At 36.2% G+C, this 12,020-nt stretch overlaps 1 protein-coding gene across 4 annotated transcripts in view; it reads left to right on the top strand.

Annotated features, from left to right (window-relative positions):
• LOC119548712 (probable G-protein coupled receptor 158) overlaps positions 1-12,020 on the top strand; it is a 36,286-nt gene that overhangs the window by 6,749 nt on the left and 17,517 nt on the right. For all 4 annotated transcript variants that reach the window (XM_037856177.1, XM_037856181.1, XM_037856179.1 and 1 more), the window contains exon 3: positions 10,111-11,083. In XM_037856177.1, coding sequence (XP_037712105.1) covers positions 10,265-11,083 — 819 coding nt within the window. In that variant the 5' untranslated portion in view covers positions 10,111-10,264. The remainder of the gene's footprint in view (positions 1-10,110; positions 11,084-12,020) is intronic.

The raw sequence follows: 12,020 nt of genomic DNA, 5'->3' as shown, positions 1-12,020 counted from the left end.
AGCCGCCGCCCCGAAAGTCCAGGAAGGATGCGATGAAGCCAAGGCGTTGTTCATTACTGTTCTGTAGTACCATATTAATTATACGCCATGTTGTGCGCACAAGACGGGCTAATGAAGCTGGCTCCTTGGGCTGTCCGATGTCAAGCGTTTAAGTCGCTTTAAATGCAATTTCGAATTACTTGTGAAACGCCACTTGTTTACATACCCCATAGCACTCGGATTTCCCCACCATCCCCGAGTTCTGGGGCGAAAACACGGACTCAAACTCGGACGTGGCCTGCAATTCCGATCCCTCTTTAGTGGCCGTGCTGCGTTCCTGATTTTCCGTCTGCCCTGGCTTGCAGCCATCATTCAACATTCATGGGAACATTTGTTTTCCCCATTCAGCTTTTTCTCTATTTTTTACTCTCCTTTTATTTGGTTTGTGTCTGAAAAACAGAAGGAGGCACTAGTCTAGAGGCCAGTCAATCGCTGTCTCAGTTTCCATTTCACAGTGGTTCAAAAAATAGGTTTTTCAGAAGCCTTTTCTTAAAGTAATAGGAGCATGTATGTGTCAAATCTAAAATACTTGGAATTTCTTAGCAGTTGTAGTTGTTCTTTAAATCAATAATTTAATTTAATTAAGTTCCATATATATTTTACTTCAATATTTTTAAAATCAAAGACCTAGCCCATAGAAAAAATTAAACAACTTTAAATATATGTTTATATTTTAGTACCGTTATCTTCAATTTCTAATTCGAATTTTATTTAGCTAACTTGAATATTTTTAGTAATAATTTTTAAAACTAAATTAACATTATCATTAGTATTATTAAATAAAATTTTTAATTCTCTCTTTAGAAATAACAAATTTTATAAAATATTTCAAATTTTTTTTTAAGTAGAATTTATGTGAATATATATGACTAATTTTTTTAGAATTTTTTTTAACATAGAAAACATCTACAGACATTTGAAAAACTATTCCTATCCTATTGAAAAAATGAAGTAACCAATTTTATACATCTTTATTTAAGATTATTAAAATTCTTTTATTAAGAACTTAGTTGTAGCTAGAGTTAAACTGTATTTTTGCCACATTTTACACCCTAAGTGTAGAGACATAAAATATGTAAAGTTGTTTTTGAACACCGCTGATAGTTAAAGACAAAGTTTTCGCTGTGTGAGTAAGGTAGAGCTTTACCTTTCATAGGACACCCAACTCAACCATCGATATTAGATGCCTTGTTTACAGACACTTTTTATTGACGCCACGAAGTTGTCCGGGACTTTTTCCCCAGCTAGTCCGAGACCAAGTGAGATTCCAATTCAAAGTCAGTGTGCTGGGGAGCAGAACAGTGCCCATCTAGGGCCCGACGAACCATCAACGGAAGTGCTCGTCGCCATTTTTAGTGCACTTCTTGAAAGTGCGCACATTTCCGTTTGGCATCAATGATTCGGACCGGAGCCATCGCTCCTCCCACTTTATAGACCACATCCCTATCCCTGGTACGCCACCATCACCACCCACATACCATGTCCTTCCTCCTTTATGTCCTGTTATCTTTCTCTCTTTTGGGCCAACAACCGACTGTTTTGGCTTCACTTTTGCTGATTTTAATTTTGGTAAAAGTTGTCACATTTGATTTTTGGCAATTGTTCGGTTTTATGTGCTGTAGTCTCTCCGCCTTATTCCGCTGTTTTTTTTTTATGGCGCTTTTTATGTGGTGCCACGTCGCTGTTGCTTTGTTTGGACCCACTTTATTGTCTTGGCCCCCATCGGATTCATCCCAGGATTTGGGGTCAGGGAGCAGGAAGAATGGAGAGCGGAATGGCATGCCTGTTGCATGTTAAGAATGGCATGGAAGTGGATTTCTTAAAACAAAAGCCGGGGAAAAAGAGATTAGAAGGGTGGAGAAAAGTTTGGCAGAACTCGAAGGAATCTTTGGCTGTCTGGCTGGGGCAAAGAACTAATTAGCCAGAGATTGTAATTTATGTGTTGGTATTGCATGGATTTAATTTGGATCTGGCAGATTGTAATGGATGTTAAGGTTACAGACCGAAAAGAAAATGTTGGTTAAAGAAGAAATTGCAATTAGAGTAGGGCAGTGCCTTGCATTTTTAGTAGCGTAAAATAAAAGGAATGGTAGATACTAGGTGAAAACATTGGGATAGGTCAAGGGGAAAAATTAAAAGCTTGAAAGGGCTTAAAAGAAATTTGGCTGCTACACTATTTAAATAAAATTATGTAAGTATTATATTTAATAAGCTTTGCCCTTCTAAAATTTAATATATATTTAATATTCAAGAAACTATGTAACATATATATATGTAACATATATAAACAAGCCATCCATCCTTAGCCTATCCTTTGCTTTCTGCCAACAATGTTATCAAACTATTATCCCACTTAACCAGAACTATCTCTCTTACTCTTTGTTGAACAATCTATAAATTTAATCTACTCAAACAAAACGTAAACGCTTGGCCAACACTTGAGGCCAGGCAAACTTGTTTACCCATTCACCTCGGTAATCTGGCTGCATTGTCATTGATATCATTGGATCATCTGGGCCCCATTGTCCTGCCTAATAATGGTCTTTAGGTCTTATTTAGGAGACCGCCTCTGCACAAGATATTTATGAACTGCAATTTCTTATGCAATTAAATGTGGCCTTTAAGTCGAGCCATCCACATGCACAGCCACAGCGCCCACTTGACATTGCCATGGGCAACGGCTCAGCCTCAAATGACATCAGCTGAGAATGGGAATTTTCCCGTACTTTTCCGGCAACCCCCCTGACAGCCCCCCCTGCCACTCGTTTTCCATGTTCTGTTGCCGCTTGACTGCACTTTAGATACACATATTGGATGCATGTTGTACACAGCTCCGATCCGCCCGGGAAAATGGAACAGGATGAGGGACGGATACGGAATACTAGGGGGACTGGGGGACAGGGCGAAAACAGGCTGCACAAATAGAATGAATCGAAATAAAATCAAGTGAAATTTGAACTTTTGTGTGAAAAGCGAAAATGGAAAAGGCGTTGTTTGTAAATAGCAATCGAAACAGCAATCGAGGCGACACATTTTCACGCTCTTCCAAGCGAAATAAACAGGGAAATGTAAGCCGACTATGGATTTGATGTGACCAAATTGGAGCACTTCTATAGCCTATGTACAGTGGAGATTATTAAAATATGCTAGGAAATATAAATGAGAATGATTAATAATAGATAAAGTTCCAAGGTAATTATTTTATTTAACACCGCTTACCTTTATTAGTTTAATCCCACAAAAAGAAATAGGTGAATGAAGGAATACGCATCTTAAATAAAATAAAAATCAGTTTCATAATTTGCAGATCTTTCTAAAAAATATAAAAATAGTTTTCTATTGTTACCTAATCTAATTAACCAAAAAAAAGTAATAATATAATGAATGAACTAATAGACTCATCTAAAATCGAAAAAGCCCTTTAATTCGTATCCCCCATTTTCCTCTTATCACCCAGTCTTTTCCTTAAGGCCAACAACAAAGCTAATAAAAAGCTATGACCTCGAAAAGTTCAATTTTGTTGCTGTATATAAACGTTGAGTGTGCTTGACAATTTTTCACTTCAAGCAACAAATTATGCCGTAGCATAACATTAGGCGCACCCACACATACACAGTTGGTCTTGGTCCTTCGACATTTTGAAGTGAACCTTAGCCCCGCCCACCAGCCAACCGCCCCCCTTTTTCCTTTTCCGCTTGTGCGTGCCAAGCCGACTCGGTAGCGACTTTATCTAAAAGCGCACTTAGCCCAAGTAGGCCAAGTAGATTACGGCCAAAGAGCCGCTTGTCTACGGAGGCATAATACATATCCTTGTATTTGTATATATGCTTATAAATATATACATATGCCATACTATAAGTCTGCCCACGCACAGCCCCAAAAGCCCAGGGAATGAATGATGAATAATCGTAATTTGAAAAATGTATGCGCATCCTCCATATGGTTATATTTACTAATTTTGGGCATTATTTATTATTAGACAGATGAGCAAATCGGCTGGATCCTTGCTTTATGTGGCATACTTTTGGGGGAGGTCTTAGGAGGAATTTCTTTATCGAGGGGGTGACACAGAATTCATTAGGGTATTAAAATCACTTATAAATATATTTTGTAAAATGAAAGTTTTTCAGATTCATACAAATAATATAATATAATAAATACCATATAATATAATAACATATATTTAAAGTTTTGGTAGGGAAGCTCTGTTTGCCTTAATATTTTAAAAGCTGTATTTTTAAGGAATTGATACTTTCTATTCCTAAGTATTTAATTAAAGTGAACTAAAAAAGTAAAATGACCTTGGAATTATGCCTTTTTTCCTTTTCTTACCATTATATTTGTATCTTAACAAAAAAGCAATAAAATTGCTAGATAGCGATCCAACCATCTATTCAAAAACGAGATTCTAAGGTCGTGCTTTTAATGATATAAACACTAGCACTTGAGTAAATTGTGCATGTAAACACAAAAAAAGAAATGGGCCATGCGGCAAAAGAGCCAAAGAACAACAAAGTGCGGCACCAGACCCTGAAAAGTGATTAAAATGATTGTTGTACAACAATGTCCGCGTCCTTGTAAGGGTTTTGCAGGCACCCCACGCCCACTCCGCCCCCTTTGCCAAAAAATAGCACAGCCATTACAGTGCTGTATCTTCTTTGTACTTTTTTTATTCCTTTCTCATTATACAGTGTTGTCTGGGAAATTACAATTTGCATGTGTATCCTTTTTGGTGATTTTAAAATAGAGTGTTTTTTAATGATCTGAAAAGGTTTGGCGAAATTCCCCTACTTTTGTTAATCTTTTTTATTTACTAACTGGTAATTTATTCAGGTATAAGAATTTAGTGGTTAGGACAGAAAATACTTTACAATAAATAATTTTTAATAGGTAGGTATTATTAAGGTGGACCCACTACAATTTTAATAAAATTATTGTTAAAATCTCTATATATTTTTAAATTTTTTTTTGTAATGTATTTAAATAGTTAATATTATAATATAAACAGAAATGTTTATTATAATAATTTATTTGTCTTTCATATATCATTAGCTAATTTGTTATTATAATAGATTTCTATAGAAATCATTTATTTGTCTTACTTATATCATTAGTTTCTTTTCTATTCTAATAGATCTTTGAAATAAGAATTGCTAGAGTCCACTGTATTTATATGTTGTATCTATATGTATAAATGGCTGAATTTATCTAGAAAAGCCTAATTGGAAAAGTGTTTTGGGACCGGCACTCGAAGCTTTTAGCTGAAAATGTTTCCACATAGGCACGAGGGAGGCGATTTCAAGCGATGCTGTCTGATTTGTTGGCTTTTTGGGGGTTTTGCTGGGTTAGTGGATTCGGCGAAGTAGGGGGCGTTTGGGAGCTGTTTGGTGAATGTTCTATGCTGCTTGCGTTGACTTAAGCAAAGCGGGACTTTGACAATGGAATGCTGCGGGTGCAAGAGTTTGAGAGTTCGAGACCGGCGAACAATTTGTCCTCGAGCCTGTCAGCGGCACTCCTTATTATAATGCCATGGTGCTCCTTCTGCAATTGCTGTGCTTGTTGCTCTCTCATTGTTTAATTGTTAACCATTTTGTGTACTAGTGTGTGTGTGTGCGGGTGTGTGTGTGTGCGGGTGTGTGTGTGTGTGTGCTGTGCGGCTTTGTTGCATTGTTTGGTTGTTTTACGCCCCAGCTTTGTGCCCCATTCTGTGCGTGTGTGCGAAATAACATTTGTCTAATGAAAAGCGTCCTTGTCTCGCTTGTCTCTCGTCTTCTGTCTTCTGTCTCCCTTCCACAGCACTCTCTGTCTCGCTTGCTCCCCGTCTGCTAAGGTCTTTGCTATTTTTAGCTCATTATGTTGCCATGGCCCAAAGGACATTACATCCTGAGACACGCCTCGGGATTTTATGTATTTCATCCTCACATGGTTCCCTATTATGAGTCTTGTTTTACAACATAATCCCCAAAATGATTTAATTTCTTTATTTTTGGCCCACTTTGAACTAATTCATGGCATAAATTGGAACTTTATAAAGTAATATAAATTACTTACAGTAAAAAAAGGGAAGTTCCCTTGCCTAAACATGTTTTAGCATTCTTAGGACCTATTTTTCAATGTCATGTTAAGCTTACTGTTTGTGATCATTCAGACAAAGATATCAGAAAGTTAATTTGTTCGAAGAAACAACAATTTTTAAACATTCTACGGAACGATTTCTCAATGTCATGTTAAGGTAACCTTGTGATCTATCGGAAAAAGTTAACATGAAGTTAAATTTTTCGGATAACAAATTCGTTTTCTCATTGTGATGTTAATTTTAGGAAAGACAAATTCAGGGAAAAGCACTTTCTGACAAACATATAAAAAAGAATAGGCAAAGCTTAACAATTTAACCAGAAACTATCCTCTAGTTAAGAGCTTACAGTTAAATTTATTTATTTATTTATCGAAAGCTAACAATTATTGTTAAACTAAGAGCTAACATTTTCTAACCATTTTCTATGATATAGCAATAAAACTCAATAGCTAAAGTTGACATGGCATTGAGAAATTGAATCTTAATCCTTTAAACTAAATAGTTCCCTTAACCAGTTTTAGATCCTGGATGCATAAAATATGTATCCAAATTTATTTATTTTAAAATACATGTATTCCACACCAGAATTTGTGGACTCAATAAATCCTTGGAAATTCAACCAACTTTATTATTTAAACCACCTACTGCAACATTCATATACATCACAACAGTTGTTAATAAATTCCAATCCTTTTTAGAGTGCCATCGTATTCCGCTTTTCCCATGTTTTTCCACAAATTACAAAGGCAGTTTCAACACAAAATATGGTTTTGATTGCTCTGCACACACAGAAATAAAATAATTGCCAGAAAATATAAATATTCAACAGCTGGGAATATGACAAAATATCATTCTGTTGTTTGCCCATAAAATTTGCATACCAAAGTTGCCAAATGGAGACAAATAAAGAGGCTGACAGCAACCTCAACAAATCCATTTAGGGATTGAAATGTCTGCCAATGGTTAGTGATTTGTGATTTGTGTTTTGTGATTTTTGATTAAGGTGCAGTCCCAAAAGCAAAGTCAAGACAGTTGGCCAACAAGGTGGCCAATTGGGTTGTAAATGCAAACTGCTAACTGCAAACTACAAACATGCAACTAGCAGGTGACAGTCGGTGGGGCACAAACATGAACACAACACGCCAGTAAGTACACCCGAAATCTGGTTAATTGAAAAACAGAATGGCCCACACAGACGCAGACAGATTCAGATATAGATAGAGATTCAGATACGGATGGCTGTGGAGACAGAGATACATTCTCGCATCCTTGCCGCATTAGCTGCAGTTGAGCGGGTGTCAAGGTGAGGCCAGGTGAATTCAGCCAGGCAGAAAACAGGCAGCAAAAGCAGGGCGAAACGGAAAAATAAACTTGGCAGCACACGAATTTAGTACCCATCCACACTAAAAGTAATAAATACAACGAAATATTGTATTTTCTATAAGATATATGAGGGTTTTTCATTGGTTTCATCCATTTGTTTCAGTAATTCTTAAAAGTTATTAATAGTTTTGATACTGTTAAATAGTATAGATTCTTGTAAAAAGACTTACCTATTTTTTTTTAGTATCAAAAGATCTTAATAAAAAAAAATGTAGGTCTAAAAATAAAATGCCCTAATATTACAAATGCTTGGGTACTTGACATTTTACTTGCCCTTTTAGTACATATTTTGTAATTACATATGGATTATTACCATGCTTTAATTTCAATTCAAAAACTTTTAACACCATTCGAACTAACAAGAATTTTTTTGAAATTTAAAAATGAAGTACTCTTTTAATTCTTCTAATAACATTGATCTATTATAAAATATTGACAAACAAATTTCTGTTATAATCATAGAGAAAGTAATTAAAAAGAGTTTCCGAAACGTGTGTCTTGTATAAATTTCTTGGCTTACTATCGCTGAGATTTTTTGAAATATTTTCGCCCACTAGAATCCTTGGAGAATTGTAAATTAAGGAAAGGAATCCCACCTTAAATGGACATGGGAGACAACTTTTTTCCTTCCCTTGGCTGCTGGCATCTGGCCAAATCACGTAATCACAACTTGTTTATGGCGCATGTGCCAACTATTCCCGACTTTCACCTTCCCCAAGTGCCCCGCACAAATCCGAACCCTCCAAAAAAAATAGAGACCTACATCCTACATCCTCCGCCGTGCAGTTGCAGCCATAGCCATGAAAATTAATTTCAATTAGCGGAAATTGTTTTTACACCTGTTTGCCTTCCAGCACATGGCAGTAGCCGTCCTCCAAATCGTTTGGCCAATTTGCGGCCTGTCATCGCATTGATGGGCTAATGCCGCACTCTAAATCCCCTCTTTTTCCCCCACCCCTGGCAAACTCATAAATCAGAATTGCAAATTGCAACAGCAGGGGGAGCTTAACAAGGGGAAAAAACTATAGCATACCGCCGGGCGACACTTGAGTGCAGCAAATGCCACGCCCATTCCCTTGGGAACTCGTAACTTGCTAAGCAAATTCTTTTTTGCACTGGTTTCAGGGGTGTGGATAAAAAAAAGTGGGCGGGGGCGTGGGAGTGCCCCTCGGAATGTGGAACAAAATTGCACACAAGTTTGTCTGAGCTAAGCAATTTAAAACGATTTAATTGCCGCTTTATCCTGCAGCGAGGGATGGCCCTATAAACCATAACTCTGTTTTAGTTTTACCATAAATGAGGAATATAAATTACTTTAAAATTGGCTGCAACTGAATATTATTGGAATTATGTTTACAAAACTAATTTATTTTCATTCAATTTTTGTATAGGGAATAAATTTTAATTGCATTAGAAATTGACTAATTAGTTTAATGGCCAGTTAATCAGAAAATAATTGGTTTTTAATTTATACTTATACATTTAAAATAAGCTGCAACTATATCAATCCGGTAATTCAAATCCAATTTTACTAGAATCTGTAGATTGTAATAATTTTACAGAACCATTTAAATCAATTAACTTATTAGTTTTTAATCAGATTTTAAGTCAGTAGCAGTTTAAATATATTATAATTGGTAAGTGAAGGCAGCAATTTGAATAGTATATTTTTCCCATGATTAGGAATAGAAAATATTACCTATCTTATATTTTTCAGTTTATTTGTGATATTTTTCTTGGAGTTTTTATTTCAGTAAGGGGTTTATATATTTATAAGTATTTAACATTTTAATTACTATAACAAATTCATATATTTTATTTTCCGTAAAGAGTACTCCATAGTCTATTTTATAGACGACTCGATTATCTACATTTTGGTCTTCCACATTTAGCGGACGTCATCACCGGCTGTTTGTGCTGGATTCTCAATTAAATTCCAATTGGCGCTGCAATAAAAACTGTCATTTTGGCAGAGGGGTTGTGGAAATGTCGGTATGGAATTTACTTTCGGGCTACTGATTTTAATTCGAGAGTTTAGTTGTGGGCCTTTTAATTGATGCAGTGGCAATCGGAATAAATTGGTTTAGCGCATGCAGTCGAAATTAATATAACATTCAGGGGCCACTTAAAAATTATTTAACCGCAAATATTTGAATAGTAATCGATTCGGTCATTGCAATCGTTTACAGTCAATTTGATTGTGTTTACTTTGTAATGGCGGGTAAATATGAAATTGAAGTATTGTATAAATAATAAGTTTTTATTACTATCGTGCTGATATATTCATTTAACAAAAGCTTATAATTCTTTTAAAACAACTTGACTTTTAATTGGGAGCATCGCATAATAGATTTTCCTAGCCTCTGCCGGGACACTTACAGCGTAGAACAGTAAACTACTGACACAAATAAACTACAAAATATATTTGTTTTCCATGACGACCGATGCTTTAAATCTATGTCTAGAGACCCCAGAAATATAGAGGTCTATGCTGCATTTTTATGTGATATTTTATAACGCAACCACGTTACGTATATGTGCTTAAAAACTTTTAATTATTTTCTTGCTAAGCCGCAACTAAACAAAAGCCAAAACTTTTCTAATTTTTGCAGATGAGCACGCCACTGTGCCACAATTTTGGTTTACACCTGTCGAAGCTGCCACTCCCACGAGGAACTTTTTCTACCATAACAATACCAAAAACCACTTTTTGCCCCACAACAAGAGGAAAAACCAAAAAAAGAACAACAACCACACATCGGTGATATGGAACTGTGCATAGCAACAAAGTCAAAAAAACAACAACAACAAGAAACCGCTCCGAGTTCAATGCAGCAAATGCAGCAAAGTAAATGCAACAGCAGCAACTACTATCAAAAGAAATGCCACCAAAATCAAACGAATACTCAAGTACAGAGCACTCAGCAAAGCAATTGCAGCAGCAGCCACAGAGATCGAGATCGAGACCACCTGACAAAGCAGCAACAAGACCAACGAACAAATAGTGCAACAGCAACATCATCAAGTTGCAACATCAACAGCAGCAGCAGCAGCAGCGGCACTTGCAACATCAAGAGTAAAAACATTAGGAGACCCAGCAGAGGCACACAATTAAACACACTCTATTCGCTGCTGGTGCTTTTGATAGTCGGCCTTGCCACAGTTGCCGTTACGGCTAGGGCCAACCCCACCCACCCAGGTGCCATCCCCTTTTCCCGCGAGAGCAGGCGCGATGCTCTTTTGGCCTACTACAAGCGCAGCTTTTCCAACAACATTTCCCCGGGGCACGAGCACCAGGACAATCACCAGTTCCACCTGCATCGCGATGCCAACAGCCTTGACTTTGACGAGCTAACGCCCACCGCCAGCAGCGTGTCCGTCCTCAGTCGGGCGGAGCGCTTTCGATTGCGTAAGCGCAGTGCCACGCCCACAACGCCAGCAACTGCAGCGGCAGCAGCAGCAACATCGCCAGTTGCACATGCACCTGCAACAGCAACAGCAACATCGACGACGGCGACGGCCAGCGGCAAAAAAACGGAGGAGAAATGCGAGCCAAGAGTCCTGGAAATGCTGCCAGATGAGCCGGTAAGTTGGTCGTACAGCATGGCTTTTTATTATCTTATGGATATATGGATATCTACTGGCAAAAGTATCTATGGATTTTGTGTCCTTTTAAAATTGATATTTTTAAAGCGACTATATTAACATTTATGTCATATAATTTATTAGAGGAATCCTACTGACATTATTGTATATTTTATAATTTATATTTTTTAAGGAAAACATTTTTAACAAATTTATATTTAATAGTATTTACCATTTTTTTATGGCAACTAAAAAAATTTAATTTTTATTGATAAATAAATATAATTTGTGTATTATTTTTATAATTTAATATTATTAAATATTCACCTTGAATTTTGCACAATTTATTATTTTTTTGGGAAGGTTTATTAATATTAATGACCTTATTTTCTACTCAAAAAAGCAATAAACAAACTTTTTTTAATAAAAAATATTTGCAAGTGTTCCCGCATATAAACATAGATATTAGAAAGATTTCTCTACACATTTTGGGATCGTTCTTACAAGACATAACAAGATTTATAAGTCTGTAAATCTAGAATTTATCATTTTTAGCTTAGTAAAACAATTGACATACCTGAAAAATAATAACAAAACCAAATCCTTAGAAATAAATCATCAAATAAAGATAACATCTACTTTTAAAACCTTTTAAAAATAAAACCAATATGCCAAGGCCTGTTAATCAACATAAGCCTCATTTATTAAGCCATATTGTTAAGTTTTTCTCCACACTCCAAAGGCAAAATTAAGAATATCTCAAGATTAAACAGAACTTCTTCAATTGAGACCGCTTCTAGTTCGAAAAGTGTATACATTTTGTTAAACTTTAAAACTGCTACTACAGAATGCCACCTAATAATTTGCTGCACAGCAGAGGATGGGTGAAAGTTTCAGCTTTTTGCACTTAGTCACGAGAACTACTTAGATCAAAAGC

Source organism: Drosophila subpulchrella, chromosome 2L, assembly GCF_014743375.2.
Source record: "Drosophila subpulchrella strain 33 F10 #4 breed RU33 chromosome 2L, RU_Dsub_v1.1 Primary Assembly, whole genome shotgun sequence".
NCBI classification, from domain to species: Eukaryota; Metazoa; Arthropoda; class Insecta; order Diptera; family Drosophilidae; genus Drosophila; species Drosophila subpulchrella.
The sequence above is the reverse complement of the archived record's forward strand: the minus strand, read 5'-3'. Positions and strand labels throughout refer to the sequence as shown.